Source organism: Panthera pardus, unplaced genomic scaffold (assembly GCF_024362965.1).
Source record: "Panthera pardus isolate Hobbes unplaced genomic scaffold, ASM2436296v1 HiC_scaffold_11, whole genome shotgun sequence".
Classification (NCBI taxonomy): domain Eukaryota; kingdom Metazoa; phylum Chordata; class Mammalia; order Carnivora; family Felidae; genus Panthera; species Panthera pardus.
In genome coordinates this window covers 34,992,764-35,015,395 of record NW_026526666.1, presented here as the reverse complement: position 1 = coordinate 35,015,395, position 22,632 = coordinate 34,992,764, and the positions used below count along the sequence as shown (strand labels likewise).

General features: G+C 41.1%; 1 protein-coding gene across 11 annotated transcripts in view; it reads right to left on the bottom strand.

The window, feature by feature from the left end:
* DDAH1 (dimethylarginine dimethylaminohydrolase 1) overlaps positions 1–22,632 on the bottom strand; it is a 241,762-nt gene that overhangs the window by 114,299 nt on the left and 104,831 nt on the right. Inside the window, exon 1 of one of the 11 annotated variants that reach the window (XM_019414015.2) lies at positions 21,406–21,832. The exons of 7 other annotated variants lie outside the window; for them this stretch is intronic. In XM_019414015.2, coding sequence (XP_019269560.2) covers positions 21,406–21,708 — 303 coding nt within the window. In that variant the 5' untranslated portion in view covers positions 21,709–21,832. Of the gene's footprint in view, positions 1–21,132; positions 21,262–21,405; positions 21,833–22,632 lie in introns of those variants that run through there. 3 more of the 11 variants (XM_019414016.2, XM_019414020.2, XM_019414017.2) reach the window with 3 other exon arrangements.

Below are 22,632 nucleotides of genomic sequence, written 5' to 3'. Positions count from 1 at the left end.
TTCAGCAGCAAATATCGACCAATTGTGATTGGGAGCCAGAATCTTCATCATCCTTTCTTGTGAGAACATCAAGATCTGTTAGTTTGAAGTTGTTATCCTGGATCATCAATCAGAATTCACGTTTCTAGCATTGCTAATCCTACTTTTTAATTCTCCCCATCCTCTCTGTTCTAAAAGATAAAGAATGTCAGGAATTATTAAGAGTGAGATGTTCTGAGGATCTGGCTTATTTTAGAGTTCTACAAAGGATTCACTTCCTCCTCACACTACCTGCCTTTGTTTACAAGTGTATGTCTCGAGTGCCAATATTCACATGAAAAACCTCTACATAAATGAGTGGTGTCATAATCTGAAGAAATGTGCTGTGCATCAACAATGGCTCTAAGTGCCCTCTATGGTTCAGGACACTCCAATGACTCAAATGACCTTTCTGCTAAAGGATTTGCATCACTTCCTTTGTTCTAGTTTTGCACTGTATGGAATTACAATAATGTGAATAATCTTTCTTTTACAGAAAACAACAGAAAACACAGGAAATCTACAAAAACAGTTTTGACAATTGAGATAATCACATTTTAATCTGCTTAATTAAACACTGTAAGATTACTTTCCTACCAGCAAATGCCATTTTACTAAATCATACTAAAGTCAGTTTAGTGAGAATTCCAAGAACAGACTGATTTGTTAAATTGAGTCAGAAAAGTAGCATTTATTGACAGCTAATTACTATAGGAGGTGGGAAGGGAGAAGGAAAATTAAGAGTGTGCCCTAGTTAAGTCATGTTACCCTAAACTTCCCAATAGGTTGGACCTAACAGATACTTTAAAATATAAGAGCATGTGTTCCATCTGAGGTCCAGAGAGCAGAATGGTCCCCCAGGGCAAGACCAGCGACCAGGGATGGTTCTAACTGTGAGCAGAAGGAAGAAGAGTCATAATGGCAGTGGCATCAGAGACTCCAGCAAAAGGGAGTATGCTGATGGGCTCACCCCAGCATAAGGCAGGCTCGTGTCTGACCTGACATTTACCAGGCAGATATATGAGAAGGTTGGCACAACATGGAGCCAAAGGGTTTGGCAGTTAGCTTAAGGAGGCCTCCCATATAGGATTGTAGGTCAGTCTTGAAGTCTTTCACCGGGGATCCAGGCAGGAAATCAGCAAAGGGTATCAATATATAAATGCAGTTAATGGAACTGGGGCACAACTTAAGCAAGGGTCATGTCAGAACAAGGCCAACAGCAGAAATGATGAGGTTGACTCACTACTGACTATTGACCTATTGACTAAGGAGTCTTCTAAATTCCTCAGCTAATAGCCAGATTGCTCCAAGAGTTAGGAATAAGACCAAGGCTGCTGATGAGAAGGATGGATTTAAAGTGCTGATGCACAATAAACACATGATAAATGCTATTATGCTGTTGTTTGTTGTGGGGGAAAGGATTAACCAGGAGAAGGCAGGTTGCACTGGAAGGAACCTATAAACCTGAAAATTAGTTCCAGGCACGAAGAGACACACATTTGGTAGGTAGAAATCTACACAGGTGGACAGAATGAATATCCAGGAAGCATGGTGGCAGGAACAAGTGGGAGGTGAGGTCAAGGGTTAGGAAAAATGTGTGATGGTGGTGGAGAGATGGACACTGTGGGGTGCAGAAGTCAGAGCAGTCCAGAGGCAAGTCCCCATGGGGATGGAGTACAAGGCCAGGACTCAAGTCCTCTACAGAGGGGAGAAGGAATATTCAAAAGAACAAAATCAGAGCTGTACAGTGTGGGTAATGTATTCATTTTATTAAATATGGGTTATACTAGTCCCAAGAGCAAGACTGGAGAGAGAGGAAGGGTAAGGAGCCAATGGCTTAACTAAGCCATCACAGAAGTCAAGTGTCTTAGTTAATGGGGTTAAGGGATGCTGGAACCTAAAGCCAGGCATGTCATCCTACCCTCCCTCTTCTAAGATACAAAGACAGTAAGATCCAGGCATGCTTCTATGTGTATCCCTGCTCCTTCAACTAAAACTCAGGTGCACAGGAATGAGACAGGTTTGCAGCCTGCTTGTGTTAATTATTGTTTGTATTGTTGACCTGGGGTCAGCTGAGACACACACAGAGTTAGAAGAACATCTGTGTCAATAAAAGTGATAATCTGTCTCTTTCATGCATAACTCTTTGATTTGTCTCCAGGAAGACTGAGCAAGAGTTAGTGTGGGTGTATGGATAGAATTAACCCTTGTTTTTTACTCTAGAGAGCCAGGGGAGTTTCCTTCCTTGAGCTGGGGCCATCTTAGGATTCCTATTCAGACTCTTACTCAGCATGCCTTTCTGTGTTTGTAAGTTAAGACCAAGGTTCTCCATGGGTTGCTTAACTATTTGGTGAGGAACCCTGCCAACAAATATCAAGCCAAGACTAAGTCCATGGCTGGAGATGCTGGCCAGCTTCTGTGATTCTCCTAGGTGGGCAAGGTTTCTGGGCTAGCCTCATGGATTAGGGGGTAGAGGGATAGAAGGATAGGTAGTTGCTGAGCTGAAACCTTGTCTTCAGCCACAGAATCCCTTGTCTCTCTCATTCTTCTCAGTGCCCTCACTGGTAGATTAGACAATTGCCCTTTGGAGATATCAAACCTGTGACTTTGGTTTTTATATCAACAGGGAGGGTCTTGCTAACCCAAATCCTCTAATGGTTGGCATGGCTGCTTGTGTGTTTTCTGTAGTATAGTGGCCAAATGCTCAGGCCCTGGAGTCAGAAACACCAGGCTGTCCATCTCAGTTTCACTACTTAGTAACTATGTGACCTTAAGCAAGTCATATAGCCTCTCCTCAGTTTCTCTATTCATCAAGTGGGGGAAACTGTATGGGTAAAGATGAAGTGGGGTAGACAAAGCAGCAAGCATAGTACACAATAAGTGGTGGTTACATGTGTTCTTGAAACCCATCTAGCTCCCAAACTCTTTAATAGGGTGCATATTCTCACACAATTAGTCTCCTGGGTCTAACAGAGGGCTCTCCCTAGAAATTCCATAAAATAGGTAATCCTTTAACACGTGGCAAAAAGCTAGCCATACGCAGTGCCATTGCTATAGATCCTGCTATCAAAGGTCTGAGACCCACATCAGGCAAGCTACGGGGCTCCCTCAAGAGCTGGTTCTAAGATTTCTACAGAGAGGACTGTGGGACTAGGGACCCATCTCCAGATGTTGTGGCAGGGCAGGCTGTGGCCCAGTTCCTACAGGTGCTAAGTTTACAGTTTATTTATTTATTGAGAGAGAGAACATTTGCACAGGTGTATGCATGAGTGGGAGAGGGGCAGAGAGAGATGGAGAGAGAGAACCCAGAGCAGGCTCTGCACAGTCAGCACAGAGCCCAACATGGGGCTTGATCCCATGAACATGAGATCATGACTTGAGCCTAAATCAAAAGTCAGACACTTAACCAACTGAGCCATCTAGGCACCCCACTTCTCTGTTTAAAGCTCAAGACAATAGAGAATGACAAAGAGCAGCATTATCCCCAGTTAACAGATGGGAATCCTAAAGTCCACAGCAATCATCTGCTAGCTCTTAGCTACACAGCTTTTAAGTAGAGATGTTTTAAGACTTCCTAGTCCAGGTGCCCCCTCAATGCCAATCTACCTCTTTACTGCCTGAGGGAGTATCTCTGGTAACATTATATTAGACCAGTTATTTATCATTTGATCAATGAACATTTACTACCTACTATTTAATAAGAGGTGTATGTAAAAACTGATACTCAAGTCCTTTCCAGCAAAGGTCTCTTATTTTTACAACCTTATGAAGTAAAACATCCTTTTCCTTTACAGTATTTACTGTTTTTAAATATGCATATATTTGGGATTGTTTATTTTATGGTTATCTCCCCACTTAGACTCCCTGATAAGGTTCCACTGGGGTGGGCATCATATTTGTTTACTTTATCAGTTTTACATACAGCAGGCACTCAATAACAATTAAATGAATAAGAGGCATGCTATCTTTTTTTACAGAATGACAAAACTGTACCCAAAGTTTATCTGCCTGAGTTCAGAGTTTCCAGAGTAGATCTGGGTCTTTAGAGTTGACTAAAGCTTTTTAAGAGTGCCTCTATCAGGGCTCCTCCTAAAAGGGTATCAGGGCTTAGTGGTCACAGTGCAAGTGACACTGCTCAGATCTAGTCAGAGACATCTTCAAGAATAAGCTAGTCATCTCTAGTCCATAAGTAATAAAGTTACTGTAATCATTATGTACAGTCTATCATTTACCATAACAATGTTACCAGTGTAATCACATTTGTATAAGGCATCATAGTATTCAATATACTTTGGTCTTCAACATCCTTGGGAAGGAGGAAGAAATATTTCAGTAGAAACTAAAACTTGTGAATTGCCAAAGATGATATAACTGAGAAGTGAAACCAAGACTCATTTCTAGGTGTAATTTCACCTTGCAATGAAAGAAGAATTTTTAAAGTTCTTAAAGGAAAAAATAGACTACCTAAATAAATAAATAAATAAATAAATCAGAAATAGGACAGAAGTAACAATCAACACCACAGAAATACAAAGGATTATAAGAGACTGTCACAAAAAATTATACACCAATAAATGAGACAACCTGGCAGAAATGCAAAAATTTCTAGAAACATACAATCTTCCAAAACTGAATCAGAAATACGAAATGTGAACATATAAATCAGTAATTAAAAAACTCCCAAAAAACATAAGTCTAGGATCAGATGGATTCACAAGTGAATTTTACCAAACATTTAAAGAAGAGTCAATACCAATTTTCCTCAAACTATTCCAAAAAACATAAGAGGAAGGAAAGCTTCTAAATACATTCTATAAGGTCAGTATCACCCCAATACCAAAACCAAAGACACTGCCAAAAACCTCCCCAAAACCAAAAAAAAAAAAAAAAAACCCAAACAAACAAAAACTACAGGGCAATATCCCTGAAGAACATAGATGTAAAAATCCTCAACAAAATATTAAGAAACCACACTCAACAACACATTAAAAAAATCATTCCCTATGATTAAGTGGATTTTATTCCAGGGATGCAAGGTTGGTTCAATATTTGCAAATCAATCCATGTAGCACACCACATTAACAAAATCAAGGATAATAATCACATGATCATCTTAATATAGGCCGAAAAAACATCTGACAAAATTCAACATCCATTCATGATAAAAACTCTCAAAAAAGTGGTGGGTTTAGAGAAAACATACCTCAACATAATTAAGGCCACATATAAAAAACCCACAGCTAACATCATGCTCAATGTGCTCAAGCTTTTTATTTTGGTTTGCACAAGAAAGGAAACCATCAACAACAAAAAGGCAACTTACTGAATGGGTGAAGATATTTGCAAATTATATATCTGATAAGGGGTTAATATCCAAGATATACACCTATATAACTCAACACCAAAACACAAATACTCTGATCAAAAAAATGGGCAGAGAACCTAAACAGACATTTTTCCAAAGAAGACATACAGATGGCCAACACATATGTGAAAAGATGCTCAACATCACTAATCATCAGGGAAATGCAAATCAAAACCACAATATAAGATATCAGAATGGCTAGACCAAAAAAGACAAGAAATACCAAGTATTGACAGGGATGTGGAGAAAAAGGAATTCTTGCTTCACAGTTGACAGGAATGTAAAATGGTGCAGCAACTATGAAAAGCAGTTGAATTCCTCAAAAAATTAAAAATAGAATTACCATATAATCCAGTAATTCCACTACTGGCTATTTACCCAAAGAAAATGAAAATGCTAATTCAAAAAAATATACACACTTCTATGTTTATTGCAGCTTTACAACAGCCAAGATATAAAAGCAACCCAAGTCACCACCAACAGATGAATGGATAAAGAAGATGTGTGTGTGTGTGTGTGTGTGTGTGTATAATGTATATATATGTGTGTATGTGTGTATATATAATGGAATATTATCCTGTCACAAAAAAGAATGAGATCTTGCCATTTGTGAGAACACAGATGGTCTTGGAGGGTATCATTCATGATAAATGAAGTAAGTCGGACAAAAACAAATACCACATTATTTCATTTATATGTGGAATCTAAAAAACCAAACAAATGAACAACAACAACAACAACAACAACAACAACAAACCCAAAGCAGTAAAAGACCCATAAATACAGTGAACAAACTGATGTTTGCCAGAAAGGAGAGTAGAGGGATGGGCAAAATGGGTAAAAGGGAGTGGGAGACACAGGCTTCCACTTAAGGAATGAATAATTCACAGGGAAAGAAGGTACAGTATAGGGAATACCGTCAATAGTATCGTAAGAACACTGTATAGTGACAGATGGTAGCTACACTTGTGGTGAGCATAGCATAACATATAGACTTGTTGAATCACTATGTTGTATACCTGAAACTAATGTAACACTGTGTGTCAACTATTCTAAAATAAAAATAATAATAACAATATTGTAATAATGTTGTATAGTGGCTACTCTCCTCTTGAGCACTGTGCAATATATAGCGTTGTTGAATCACTATGTTGTATCACCTAAAATATAAAATTATATGTTCACTATACTTCAATAAAAAGGGTAATAATAAAAAATTTAATAAAGTAAAAATTTAAAGTCCTTAAAAATGGAAAACATATTAAATATACAGATACTAGAAATGTGAATTCAAATCTAAACACCCATAAACGAATAGTTCAGGATCAAATGATAAATTGAAAGGAAGAGATTCTCTAAGTATTCTTTTACCTAGAAGACCAGGGTATGAAGAATTATGGAAAGGGCAGTATCTTTTGATTCAGTTAAGGATGACTTACTCCTACAAAAGTGAGGTGGAGAGAAAGCTAGTGCCCTCATCAGACCTGCCTGTAGAGTAGCCACATAGGTGCTGGGGGATTGATCCAGCTGCCCAAGCAGGCTCAAGCATATGTTCTAATGGTATTCCCAACCTTCTGACATGTTTCAGGTTAAGCCAGCATAGGGGTGCAAAAAGAGCCACAAATCCCAATTGCTAGGCAGAGTCTTATTGTCTAAAGGGTTACGGGCAGCAAGGCTGAAGCCAAAGGGATGGAGATCTTTAGTTTCAGGGTGGGAAGTAGCAAGAGTAAAGCACAGTCTCCACCTTAGGGGCTTAAATGACTGACAGCTCTCTACAAATACAGAAAGCAGATAACATAAGAGGAGGGACTATCACTGACAGAAGAGCTACTCTGTGCACAGTACTGCTAGGCACTTTAACATGTTAATGCATATAGGCATCCTAACAAAGTTACAGATGGTCAACCCCCGCCCCCCCGCCCAATTTTTACAGAGGATGAAACTGAAGCTCAACTTGCTCATGGCTACACAGCTAATAAGCAGTGGAGTGGAACCATAATTTAAATTCATAGCTGTCCTCTTCCACCCCTGAAGGCAATGGAAAGGAGGAAAAAGCACAGCTCAAGGAATGTCACAGGAATCAGTCTGCCTCCTGAGGCAGTTTAAAAGGACATGTCTCTAGGTACCAGATTCTGTGTGAGGGGTATGCATGTTGGGAATGACAATGACTGAGGCACCTGAGATGATCTGGCACCTCAAGTGACGATGGATTTAGGGAGTGGGGCACACTGAAGATGCCGATGGGCAGATCAGTGCGGGGCATGGGACAGTAGAATGGGTAGAAGTGAGGCTGGGGTCAACAAAACATAAAAATGTACTGGGTTCTAATGTGGCCCTTTTATTTATTTTTTAAAAATGTTTATTTGTTCTTGGGGCAAGGGGAAGGGAGGCAGACTGTGAGTGGGGAGGGGCAGAGAGAGAGAGAGAGAGGGAGACAGAGAATCCTGAAGCAGGCTCCTCACTGTCAGCGTGGAGCCCGACGCGGGGGCTCAAAATCACAGACCATGTGATCATGACCTAAGCCGAAATCCAGAGTCTGTCACTTAGCTGACTGGGCTACCCAGGCGTCCCTAATGTGGCTTTTTTTTTTTTTTTACTTTTTTTTTTTTTTTTTTGAGACAGAGAGAGACAGAGCATGAAAGGGGGAGGGGCAGACAGAGAGGGAGACACAGAACCGGAAGCAGGCTCCAGACTCTGAGCCATCAGCCCAGAGCCCGACGCGGGGCTCGAACTCACGGTCTGTGAGTTTGTGACCTGAGCCAAAGTCGGACGCTTAACCGACTGAGCCACCCAGGCGCCCCAAATGTGGCTTTTTTAATAACAGGTGTGCTTTCTAAACACCTGCCATCCTGGCCTGTAATAACACATCATCATAATTTGGTGTACAAATGAAGATATGTCTAAGAGTATGGAAATACTCTATAGCATTTATGTGAAGGAGTCCTTAATATTTGAAATGCCTACTTACTGAGAAGAACTCAAAACCCACCATCTACACTGTTTACTTTTCTTCCCTTCCTTTCCATCTCCTGCATTTTGCTGCATTTACACAAGTGGCTTTACCTTCCTACTAGGTAATAAAAGGAGACAAACAGCCTATTTGCTCAATGAAAGTCAGTGCCTCTGACACATGCCAAAATTCTATTGTTGCTGCAAACAGCAAAGACTGTCAATAAAAGGTAATTTTAGTACTTTTTTAAAGTTTTATCTTGGTCTCCTAGATAAGCAGATTTCAATGGCAAATACATCTTACATCACAACCCACAACACACTAGTGAACATGTATATATTTGTATGTATGTAAATGAAAAAACACGTGGCTGTCTTATGGGTAATGAATGTGCTCCGGTATTTTCAATTCTAGTTCGTTTGCAAGAAAGCAAACAAAAAGTAGAGTGACCTGCTAGGTGGACTTTATGATCCACCTATGAGTTGAAACCTGCAATATGAAAATCACTATCCAGACCCAGAATATGAGGATAAATCCATGGTGTTAAAGGAACTCCCCAACAAGAGGAGGGTAAGGGAGGGTAAGAAAGTTCCAGGAACTGCATACACCCTTTCTCCTCCATTGACAGCTCTAAAAAGGGGTGACATCAAGAGGAAGGAAGGATGATATAGAGGTGATCCTGGGCTGAGAGAGCCCAGTGAAAAAGCAGAATTCATTAAAAAAAAATATTTCTCCTGGATAGTGGTCCACCAAAATAATGTAACTCAAGAATCTCTCTAATCGGTTTTGATGATCTGCATCACTACCAAGCATTATACACAAGGAAGACATTGTTAGAAAACTGATTTTATCCAAACTTGATACTGAGTGTGTATAAACTGTATGTGCATATGTTGTGTGTTGAAAACAGTCCAAGGGACAGTAGCTGTTACATTTGCAGAGTTTCCAGTCATTAGGCTGACCTCAGGGCAGGCAAGTGTTTTCAGGGAGCGTGGATCGAATCCTAATTGAGCCCTCAGCCACGTTGAGGCCAGCGGGCAACGTCTTGTATGTTTTTCGTCATTTACTTTCAAAAAAGTGTTCCAGCCTAAATCCCCATTCCTTCCCCCCCTCACCAAGAAGCTTCTCTCTGGGGACCAGATTAGAAGCAATATTCGTCCTCAGTTCTCTTGCAAACCACTCCGAGGCTTCAGTTATCCAGCTCAGTGCTCACAAAGAAAAATGTTGTCATAGACATGACAATTGCACTACCCATTTTTTCTCACGTAAACATAGTTCCAAGATGCACAATTCCAAGCCCTTTTTCTACAAACACACAATTTCTCCAATCACAGCAACACACTGTTTGCCTCTATTATCATTCCCTTACCGAAATCTTGACAGCACTCCTTTTGAGGGGGACAAAAGAGCAGGTGTGAGAGTACACTCCACTCTCAGGACTAGGCTGCTCAGCTGTGAAGGGGGTGGGGGTGGGGTTTACCATTGGAAATCGGGTACCGTTTTCCTGTAATCACAGACTAACTTGTTCCTAACCAAATACACTTTGTCAGAATGAACCCAAACCTGTATGTCAGTCCAAATGACTCATACTTAATGAGCACCAACACTCACAAATATTGCTGAAATGGGTTACTTGAGGAAGAAAATTAAATTTCATTTGGGCGTTCTTCTGTAAAGGCTGGATTTACACCTATTCAGTGTTGCACAAGTGTGAAAGAAAAATGGTGAAACCAGTGATTTTCAAGGTCCCTGCTAGGCCTTTAGTCAGTGTTCTGAAAATGATGTGAACATTAAAATTATGTTTTAGGAGATTCTGCGTTTTGACATATTCTGGGGTTCTTTGAACAACAACAACAGAAAAGTGTTCTGAGTTTCCATCTCTAGTGGAATGGAAATCCTGACATTAGACACTGAGGCTTCCTGGGGTCAATGCAGATAGCTTTCACCTGGAGGCTGCTGGCAGGAAAATGTCAGGAGTCACCCCTCTGGATGCAAGGAACTCTGTGGTTCAGTTCTGTGGCGCCACCACAGAATCCACTCTCAAAAAAATGAAAAAGGTGCCCATTCAAATGGAAACCATGCTTGCCCGTTTTAATCAATGTAACCTTCCCTTAACTGGCTTAGAATGTTACCAAAGGAGAGGCAGAATCAGTGTCTAGAAAATGGTGGAGTTGACAGTCTTTCTCCTCCTCATGTTCCTCAAGTAAACTTTTTTTTTTCTCCCCTGAATGGACAGGGGTCCAAATAGCCAGAAGGTTCCATTTCTAACCTAGGTAAATGGAAATAAAATGTGACTTGATATACATAAACATTTGGGATTTTTGCCATGATTCCCAGATCCCAACTGGACAACAGGCATGGTCCTCCAGAATTTCTATGAAGAGGCTAAAAGGTGCAATCTGGTTGAAAGGAGATACAGGGGGGTTTCACTTTTTTTTTTTTTGCCAATTATCTACAGCAAGGAATGTATTTTATATACGTAATTACTATACATACAAACACAAATGTATCAAAATGAAAAAAGTTTCACGACACTGTATTTATCCTACTATGTTGCAGTGTACTCTGACATTTTCTATTGATTCTGTTACAATAAAAATAAAAGGGCTGGTCATGACCCACTGAATTGATTTCATGACCCCTCTATGATGGCTGGAGAGCAGCACTTTGAAAACACACACACAACTATACAAGAAGCCTTGTCTTGAAGCTGTGCTCTATTCGTTGTTAAACTACTCACATGGGGTGGCCTGGGGAAGCTTGGAGACTAGGGGAGGCTGAAAGCTTTAGAGATGCTTAGTTTGAGCGTAATGTAAAAATGAAATCAGTACCCTTTGTGACTAGGGTACTTCTCTCTCTCAACACTGTATTTTTTGCAGGAAGAGGAGCTGGAAAACCTGGGTCCCTGCTAGAGGACTAAGATGGCATAAGAAAAGTCAGAAGAATACCAAAAGCAAGAGCAAAATGGTTTCAGTACCTCAAAATAAAGCACTAGATTTTAATTTCTCCACAGAAAACTCTTGAATTAGAAAATATGTTTATATCACAAGTGACCTAAAATATGACCCAAAGCTGAACTATAGTTCTTTCTTTGTAAAATGATGGTTCCCTAGGACTAAAAAAAAAAAAAAAATAGTAACAATTAAGAGAATAAAGTGGATGTGTTTTTCTTCCATTAGTATCTTTTAACTGCAACAAGATTATTAATTTTAGCTCTTTGAATGATTTCAGACAAAGAATGTCCAAGTTTACCACAAACATACCTCCAAGTTTTAAAAATAATTACATCAATATCTTACTTTTAACAATATTAAATTATACATAGCTATAGAAAGAGCCTAAATGTCCATTAACTGATGAATGGATAAAGAAGATGTAGTTTACATATACAATGGAACGCTACTTGGCAATGAGAAAGAATGAAATCTGGCCATTTGCAGCAACATGGATGGAACTGGAGGGTACTATGCTAAGTGAAATCAGTCAGTTAGAGAAAGACAGATACCATATGTTTTCACTCATGTGTGATCTTGAGAAACTTAACATAAGACCATGGGGGAGGGGATGGGGAAAAAATAGTTACAAACAGAGAGGGAGGGAGGCAAACCATTGAGACTCTTAAATACTGAGAACAAACTGAGGGTTGATGGGGGGTGGGGGAGAGGGGAAAGAGGGTGATGGGTATTGAGGAAGGCACATGCTGGGATGAGCACTGGGTATTATATGGAAACCAATTTGACAATAAATTATATTTTAAAAATTATACATAGGTAACTACAGAAAAGCTACAGTTAAATGGCTATCTTTTTTCTTTCTTTATTCAGAAAAATAACATGCAATTTTGGAAGACAAAAGTCAAAATTTAGAAAACAGAGCTCAAAATGTAGTACCAGGAGTGGAAATCAACACATATGTAAGAAGAGTTTATAAGAAAGAACTGCCATGGGCATGTCTAGCAAAAAACACAGTTTCCAGAACATATTTCATATCCACTTGCTCTTCATTTCTTCAGGCCATTGATTCACGTTTACCACAGACACATCAACCGGCAGACACTGATGAGAGTCATGGGATGATAGAAATTGTGTGGGTCTAGGGATATTATACTCTTCCAATGGCTTTTATCTATAGCTTTCTATACAAAAAAACTACTTTTCAAGTATGTTATGAATGGTTAAGGAAGCTGAGCTTTTGAAACAGAGTAAATTGAGCTTCATCTCATAATGGAGTATCACTAGCAAGACATAAGTTTTATGATTGGTTAGTTAAGTAGCACAAATATAATGTCTCAGGTTGAATAAAAACCAGTATTTTTTATTCATCAAACCCTCATCTCACCTCACAAATGTAAATTATCAACATTGCCTCATCAATTTTTCCACATCTCTTATCCTTCTCTCACCCACCATGTCCCATCTCAACATGACCTGAGATCCAGAAAGAAAGCAGAGCATCTCCAAATTGTAAAGAATACTAGATATTCATATCAAGGCAAAAAGTCAAAACCAGCATCCCCTAACCTCTAGGATGGCGTTATATCCCTACCACGTTGCCTTTCACAGCATGTAGAAAATTCAACTCTGCCAAGATGGAGAGATTTGTAAATAAAAACACATTTTGACAGCAAAGAGGAAATAGTTTTCTCTTATCTTGACTGGATAATGTTATATATATCTATATACTATGGGATGTCATATTTGCCTGATACATCCTAATGTGACAAATTTGGGGCCAAAGAGGAAAAATTACTGCGTCTGCAAAATGGCATGCTAGCAACCTCAAGAAATAAGTGGACAATTAGGAATAGGTTGTGCTAGGGAACCAAATCCCTTTAGGCCCCAAACAGGAAATACAGTTAAGGATATAGTTCTCTTGGTGAACTTGGGAGTTACAGATCCAAAATCTCAAAGTTCTGAGAGGGCATAGGTGGGCTTTTTTCAATCCTGCATCCTTTTCAACATTAATGAAATTAATTTTTACTGGAGTATCACCCTCATTCTACTTCATAGTGCTCTCTATCTCTGGAAGGCTGTCCTCTCTGACTTCTCCCATTACTTCTAGCTCAATAATCTCTTCTGAGAAGTCCTGGTGTGGGTCAGATATACCTCCTCGGAGTTTCCATAGCACCAGAGAGAACTCTGTCGTGAAACCTCTCCCCTTGTTCTGCAAGCATCTGCCACCAGTCTGCATCCCTGGTGAACTGTGAGATCCTGAGGGCATTAGTGAGATCTAATTCATCTCTATCTCCCTAGCACCAAACGTTGGGTCTGGCATGTAGGAGACAGTTGTTGAATGCATAAACATACAGGAGTCATGCAACTACTATTGCTTTACCTTCAAAAGCACAGTCATTTTTAATGCAATCATGCACTCATAATTCAGCTTCATCTCATAATGGATCATCATTAGCAAGGCATGAGTTTATATGATTGGTTAATTAAGTAGGACAAGTATAATGTTTCAGGTTGAATAAAAACCAGTATTTTTTATTCATCAAACCCTCATCTCATCTCACAAATGTAAGTTATCAACATTGCCCCATCAATTTTTCCATATCTCTTATCCTTCTCTCACCCTCCATGTCCCCTATGAATAGGACCTGTAAGCAAATTAGAAAACTCTAATATTTCTGAAACAAGAACAAAGAAATCAAATAAATATTTTTAATTAAGGCAAAGGTTTATTTAATCACACATATTCAAATAAAGCAACATACTGATGTATTCATCTTCACTATAATGACAATTTCCTCCCATGAGCGCACTACTTGCAAAAGCAGCTTAGAGGTTGTATTCTCTTTAATTTGCTAACATAAACTAAGTTAAGTTTGCCCACAGTGATTTAAACCGACCCCGTAATAATGTATACTTTCATCTTTTTAGTCTGCTGTGTTTTTTCCTCTGGTCATACTTGCTTGGATGACCTAAACATTTAGAAACAGGAGTCTAAAGTCTGATGATTTATTCTTTCCATGTGATACTACTGCTCCTTCAGCACTCAGCTTCAGGAAGACAATGTACATTATTAAACTGTTTGACAATGATGAAGTGAACTAGGATGGCATCATATGCACGCATTTTAAATGGGATTTGTTGTTTGAGACTACTCCTGCTTGTCCATTTGGATGAAAAGTGCCTACTTATGAAACGGGCCTGAGGACTCTAACAGATTTAATACCTCATATCAGTTTAGGGAAAGCAATAAAAGCTAACTTCAAAGGTGAGGGGAGCATTGTGATGGAACACTGGGGATTTATTTATGGTAAATATTTATTGACTATCTGGAATGAACAACACGCCATGTTCTATACAAGACAGGAATGAAACTTCTCTTTCTCTCATTAAAATTTCAGTTATTTTAACTTTAATTATGATACCCCTTGAGCAGGAGAATGAACTCTACCACATGTCCAGTTAGAAAATGAGGCTTTCTGAAGTGGTTACAGAGTTGAACAGCAAATGCCAGTAAAATAAGTAACAACCAGCACTCAGTTTTTAAACATGCATCTCCAAATTTATAGTGAGATTCATAAGAGGCCATGAATAATTTATTTATGAGGAAAAATCAATGGAAGGTAAATCTATTTGTTCGAAAGTCTTAAGTACATTTTTCTGTGTTGAGGCATATAGTAATGGATAGATACACATCATTACTCTAATAAAACTAATTTTGAGGAAATATGAGCTCAACAAGAATTTAAATACATGCAAAAGCAATTTTCCAGCATATCTGAATTATAGGGATCCATCTCTGCCTTCTTAGTTTTATAACGATTCTCTAATGATTCTAGGAATCTCTGCAGAAAGCTCATTTTCAGCTAATAGTATCTAATAGAAGTCACTCCCTACTCATCATTATGTTCTTTATTTTCAAGGCTTTCAAGATCAACTGCATGGGAATAGATTGCATTATATAATAGATGTACTCCAGTTTCCAAGACATATCAATTTCCAAACATTCATTGCCAAGGCCAAGTAGAGTCAAAAAAGAAACATCCTGAAAAGGAGCAGTTGTTCTATCCAGTTGGAGGTGAAGTTTATCACGAACTATTAATCCACTGCCATGGAAAGAGCCTCCAGCACATTCACCTTCCATCTTGGTGAGAGTAAGAGTAATTTCTAATTATGGTTTAGGGCAGTTTTCTCACCTGATGTTAAAAAGAAGTTTGAGGAAATGTGTGCATTTAAAAAAAGCAATCGTCCAGCCTCCTGGTAAACAACACAATTCTGGACAAATTGTGCCTAGGTAATTCTGGGGGTTTCATCAAGGGATACAGGAGTACTGATGCATAGGGGCACTTGTACCCCAATGTTTATAGCAGCACTCTCAACAATAGCCAAATTGTGGAAAAAGCTTACGTGTCCATCAACTGATGAATGGATAAAGAAATTGTGGTTTATATACACAATGGAGTACTACGTGGCAATGAGAAAGAATGAAATATGGCCCTTTGTAGCAACGTAGATGGAACTGGAGAGTGTTATGCTAAGTGAAATAAGCCATACAGAGAAAGACAGATACCATATGTTTTCACTCTTATGTGGATCCTGAGAAACTTAACAGAAACCCATGGGGGAGGGGAAGGGAAAACAAAAGAAAAAAAAGAGGTTAGAGTGGGAGAGAGAGCCAAAGCATAAGAGACTCTTAAAAACAGAACAAACTGAGGGTTGATGGGGGGTGGGAGGGAGGGTAGGGTAGGTGATGGGCATTGAAGAGGGCATCTTTTGGGAGGAGCACTGGGTGTTGTATGGAAACTAATTTGACAATACATTTCATATAATAAAAAAAATAAAATAATTCTGGTGTTTCATGTAAATGACCAGATAATTATTTTTTAACTAAAATGAAAACAATCTACTCTCATTTATGAGATGACAGAAGTAAAACATTCACTTCGTTAATATCCAACTGAGATTATGTATTGTTAGCTGTATAAAATGGGATTCAGGTAGTTGTTTTGTATTGATTTAATGTTCTGTTATGATTAACCACAACAGGCTACAAGCACTTCAAGCAAAAATGACCTTCATATTTTCATGAAAATCTCAGTTTTGTCACTTATTAGTTGTGTGTCTTTGGACAACTTACTTAACTCTGGTTACCTAAGCCTCAGTTTCCTTCTTTTAAATAGAGCTAATAATAATACCATGTTTTGCAATTCACAGACACGCATAACTTGGCACATGTTAGCTAGTCATTAGACATTGGTTTCATATTCAATTTGCCTCTGGGATCAAAAGGGTTATGCTTTTAGCCTAACCAAAGAATATACCCAGGGCCAAAATACGTAGATCCAAACAGTTAAGTGCTCTAATAAAAGGGGAATTTCTATCGAAATATGTATTGCTCACTCTTTCCATTTATACCTCCCTGCCCTACCTTAATGTCTAATTCCACTTTTGAGATTTATTACTGTGCTATGCATTGCCTTCCTAAAGAGGTCCCTAAAAATGCAAATGGTCCAGGAAAGGATAATTAAAGCCATTCTCACACTGTGAGAATGAGTCTCTGTTTTTTTCTCTCCTAGACAAAATATTCCACATACCAATCCTTGATACCTGGTAAAGGATAAAATAACTCTCAAAGAGGGGTTAAAGGGCACAGGATATACTTTACAATTTTGCTTGAGTAGCCTTTGTCAGTTAATCATTTATTAGGTACTAAAAACCTGCTAGAAGGAAAAATCAAGAAAATGGTATTAAAAGTTGCCTCTAAGAAAGGGAACCAGGTAGTCAGGTACAAGAGCAGGGAGACAACTTCACTGCATATTTATCCTCTTACACCTTTTCATTTTAGTATTGCAGAAGTGTATAATTTATCCAAAATTTTAAATTTTTTAAAAACCCAATTCTCACACCCTGTCACTTGTCTTACATTAGCTCTTAGGTATTTGTTTATAGGACATTGACATTTGTAAACTGACTTTTTTTCCTTCAGAAATTAAGCTGGATTCATTTAAAATATGACTGGTTCTCCGAGTGCCTGGATGGCTCAGTTGGTTAAACATCCAACTCTTAATTTCAGCTGAGGTCATGATCTCACAGTCACGAGATGGAGCCTGTGTTGGTCGGGCTCCACAGTGGGCATGGAAAAAGAGTCTCTCTTTTCCTCTCCCTCTGCCCCTCCCCCACTTATACATGAGCATGCGCACACACTCTCTCAAAAACTAAAAAAAAAAAAAAAGACTAGTTCTAAAAGCTAATTTATTTGTCTTTAAAGTATTAAACATTAAAATATTCCTATTCATGAAGACACAGAATTATGAGACACTTAACATTATTTGCTGACTCTGTACACAGTTTTCTTCACTAAAACTTAAGCTTCCTGCAGATAGTGTCTGTGTTTTATTAATCTTGGGAGGCCCCATTGTGGCAAACACTCCTTTCACAGAGGGTTATTTTCTTGAGTTCGGTTCTCAGTCCTTTATTCCAAGAAAGAAAAGTCATTAAATATAACATGATGCTTTGATAAAGAAGGATTTCTCAGGATTTTTATAAAAACAAGCAAAATAATAAGAGACAGAGTCAGGGGAAAGGAGAGGAAGAGTAAAACAGTTATAAATCACCTGCACTTATAATGAAACTTTTGGGGCTCTGTTAATTGAGAATGCTTGCAAAACACCAAATATGTCATAAGGAGGGAAATCTAAGGTTGACCTAAAGTCATGGACACACTTGTTCAAAAAGATATTTGCTGCATGACTCTTGTGTGCAAGGTCCTGGTTATAAAATGTTGAAGAATGTAGATGTGATCCCTGCCCTGACAGTTTTCATAACAGTGGAGGGATACAGAAAGGTAAAACAGGCCATTACCATAAAGTACGACAAATACCACAGAAGGGAGTGCAAAGAGTCATAGGTGCTCATAAAAGGAGAGCCAACCCTAGACTTGGTTGTCTAGTATCACAGTGGTTGTGACTAGAGCTTGAGTCCTACAAACCTGAGTTCAAATCCTGGTTTCACTGGTTCTACTCTATGATCCTGGCCAATGATTTAATCCATCTAAGCCTCAATTCCATCAACTTGAAAGTAAGAATAATGACAGCACTGAGCTCTAAGAGTTGATGTGAGCATTCAGTGAAACCTGTGACATAAATCTGACACAATGTTTGGCAGATGGCAAGCACCCGAGAGAGAATAGCTAGTAATATTAATGATACCAGTAAGCTGAGAAGTGCTGCATGAATAGGAACAGCTAGGTAAAATGGAGAAGAGGAAAGAGGCAGAATGTCCCAGAAAAAGGAGAAATGTATACCTAGAAAAGCAACAGCATGGTGAGCTTTAGTGAAAGAAGCTGGCTTGAGCCAAAGGGTTGGTAGGCACCTGGGGTAGGGTCAGAGATGCAACTGAAGCTGGAAAAGCAAGAGAGTCGAGTTCAATGCATTCATAAAGCTTAATAGGGGTCCCTCAAGAAGTTTCATCGTAGCAGGGACAGGATCAGATTTGAGTTTTAGAAAGACCAGCTTAGTTACAGTGTGAAGAACGGAATGGAGAATAAGGAGACAGAAGGCAAGGATATCAGTGGCAATAATCTTAAAATAATGCCTTAGTCGTTGTGGAATTTCAGTTAGAGAGTCAAGTATCGCATGAAAAATATATACAACAGTACAAAGAAGGCCTTGAAGTAATTATTATCAGCTTGTTAATATCAGCTAGTTAGGATTTCATTTATTCATTTATTCACTCAACAACTAAGGCAGTAAACTGGTATTGTGAGCAGTTTCAAAGAGTGTTAGTCACCCTGCATAGCCCTGCTTTCCAGAAGCACCCCATCTAATACAACTGCCCATATTTCTCTCTCCAGCTGGAAGGTCTGCTACTCTGCTGATTCAGATCATGTGCAATGGCAAAGGTGTTTTTGGGAAACGACGTGTACCTGCAGGAAACTCAAGCTGGGAGGAAGTGCTACAAAGCAGATTAGGATGGATCCTAAGGTATGCAGATGACTCCCCTTCACCCTGGGAAGGAGAAATGTCACTGTAATGTCACATCACTATATAGTAGACTTCTCACTGCTCAAGAAGAAGCAAATCTTCCATGACCTAATATTAAGTGAATAATAACCAGCATTCATGAAATGTCCTATCCTATAAATTTCAGATAGATTAATAAATTTATTACAACCACTTTATGAAATAGGTATTATTATGTCCACTTTTCAGGTGAGAAAAATGAGGCAAGAGACACTACCCAAGGCCACAGAACTGGATGCAGTCTGATGATCCTACCCACTACACTATGTGGCCTCTGGCAGGGGGCCACCAGACCGATATAAGACTGAAGCCGTTCCAAAATGTATGCCTCAAAAACTGACAGAGAAAGATCACTGCCCACTTTAGCATTGGGAAGGCCAAACTTGGGAAGATTTTATTACAGGAATAAAATGAAATGGATGATTAAATATGTGACAGTATGTTGACAGGAAATTGGATTACTTTCATCAAATGAGTACCATTTTGAAAAGGTTTCTGAAATCTTTTACTCTTTTAAGCACAAACCACAATTGAGTCATATGGCCTAGGACATACTAGAAAGTATTCAAATGGCGTTACATGCTTATCAGTTTAAGATAGAGTGGGCCATCTCACAAACCCAAAGGTGTGGCAAAGAAAATAAAAAGGTAAAGTGAAAAAGACCCATTACTCTTTTTGTTTTCTGCTAAGGCAGGGTGGAAAAAAAGATAAATTGTCTCAGTAAGAATTAAGTGGAATATTCTTTCAGCCCATGTATGGTTCTATCAACTAACTAGCGAAGCATGTGTAGAATAAGCATATTTAAAAAAAATTGTTTTAATGTTTATTTATTTTTGAGAGAGAAAGAGAGAGCAAGCAAGCCAGGGAGGGGCAGAGAGAGGGGGAGCCACAGAATCCGAAGCAGGCTCCAGGCTCTGAGCTGTCAGCACAGAGCCTGATGCGAGGCTTGAGATCATGACCTGAGCCGAAGTCGGAGGCTTAACCCACTGCGCCACCCAGGCGTCCTTAGAACAAGCATATTTTAACCATAAGCTCTATGGGGGCATTTCCAATGTGAATTGAATAAAGACAAAATAGAAGAAAAAAATCCCGAACCGCCCAGATATGAAAGAAAACACCAGCTTCTTGCAGTGCCACTCGATGCAATAGCAACGGAGAGTCTTGAGCCTGGGCTCTTAGCCGGGCAATAAGGGGAATCCCAGCCCAGATGGCTTTTTAAAATCCATTCTCACTCTGTCTCTCTCCACCAACCTACCTCGGGTTTAAAGCAATCACAGCCATTTTCCCAAGCTGCAATATTTTAAAGGAGTCCCTTTTCCCTGAGAACACAAAAAGCTCTAATTGTTAGAAGTTTAAAAACACAGAGAATAAAGATCATGGAATCTATGAAACAACCATTTCTAATTAAACACAGACACACACCCCCAGCACCCTACCCTGAGTACAGCTTTTCACACCTAGCCTATTCACGAACACATTATTCACAGCTCACCAACAAACCATTCTCCTTACAATCTGCTGGACTCACTCCTCACCACTCAAAAGTAACTCGGGACGCCCTAGGTCTGTGGGCGCCGACACCCGCTTAGTTCATCTGCCCCGCGCTGGTCCGAAAACCCTAGGCAAGGCTAGGGGGCTTCAGTGTCACCCACTGGCGCTGCCCCCCACCCCCTCCCGGAGTCCTCGCCCGGCATCCGCCCGCCGGCCTGGAACAGCCACCCTCCCTGCCCCTGCTCCCTCGGAAACGCTCCGAGTTGCATCGTCTTTGCCACTGTTTAATCTTTCCAAATAAAAATGTCTGTGAGGTGGATTTCCCACCCCACCCACCTGCCGGAGTCCGCACAACCACACTCAGTCGGGTCGTCCTGGAGGCACCCAAGCTGTGCCGACAGCCCGGAGGCGTGAACAATGAACTTCTCTCTCTTTCTCTCTCTGACTCTCTCTCTCAGACACACCCTCTCCCCTAAATGGGAAGTTTTAAACTAGCCCGGGGGCCAATTCCGCGATTCCGCCTGCAACTGGGGCGCGGGCGCGGGCGGCGGGGGAGGGACCGGTGCGCGTCCCCGGCCGCGCCCCTCGCGTGGCCGGGCGGACACTCACCTCCTTCCTCCGGCTCGGCGCCCCGGGTCGGGTGATGAGGGCCGTCTCCTCGCACACCACGGCCACGTCTTCCACGAACACGCAGTCGGGGAGGCTCTCGTCGGCTGGCAGCTTCACCACCTGCAGCCCCAGCTTACTGCCCAGCACGCCCACGTAGAGCTGATGCTGCCGCTCGGCACGGGCGAAATCCACCTCGTCGCCCTTGGCGCGTCTCAGCGCGTGCTGGCAGAGGGACTCGGGCAGCGCCCGCACCACGGCATGGGTGGCCCGGCCGAAGGCGGCGGGGTGGCCGAGCGCTGCCATGGCTCCAGGAGGCTGCGGGGCGGCGGCGGGGGCGCGGCGGCCGGGTCCTCCCGCGGGCAGCGCGCAGAGCCTGCGAGCGCCCGGCGGCTTCCCTTGGCAGCAGATGAATGTGATGCAGAAAGAGCCCCGCTCGCGCCCGGAGCCCTGCCCGCGCGACTGAGCATGCCCAGAGCTCCCGGCGCCGGTCCGCGCGCAGCCCGCGCGCCCACCCCGGCGCTCTCGGGTTTTGCGGCAGCCTAGGTGGGGGTTGTAGTGGCGAGCACCGCACGAGGAGTGGGCTCGCGGAGGCGGCGGAGGGAGCGGGGAGCGAGCGAGCCGTGCGCAGGTGGGGGACCTCGGTGGACCTCGGTGGACCCGGACCTGACGTTACCTGTATTCCGCCGCAGGTGCACACCTCACATCAGCCCCAAGGCGCACGTGGAGAGCGTGCAGTGCTCTGGGCAGAGTGACTGGAGGGCTTCTCAGGGATCAAGAGGCAAAGGATAGGATGCTACCTCTGTGGTTAAATACTTTGACCTCTCTCCCTGCTCTCTTGGTCCCAGGTTGCCCAGCAGGTGGTACCACCCCCACTTCCTGGCGTGAGAATCTCTCTCTCTTCGTACCCAAGTCTGCCAATGACCCCTCACCCCAGGTGAGACTCGCGATTATAAAGAGTGCGTTTCTTCCCGTCTGTGAGAAAGAGGAAGAGTCCAAAAACACACGTAGAGAAAAACAGACATATAGAAACTCACAGTATTTCAAGGACAGTCCGTTGTCACGAACAATGTGATTCTGGTGTGTTTGTCTCCAGGGGCCGCAGACTAGGGGAGGCAAAGACCAAGCACGCTTTCCCCACTACAGAGAAGCGCTCACCTTGCGCAGCGTCAGACTACATAGCATCACAACTTCTCATCCCTGGAAAAGATTTCCAGCCTTCTCCCTGGC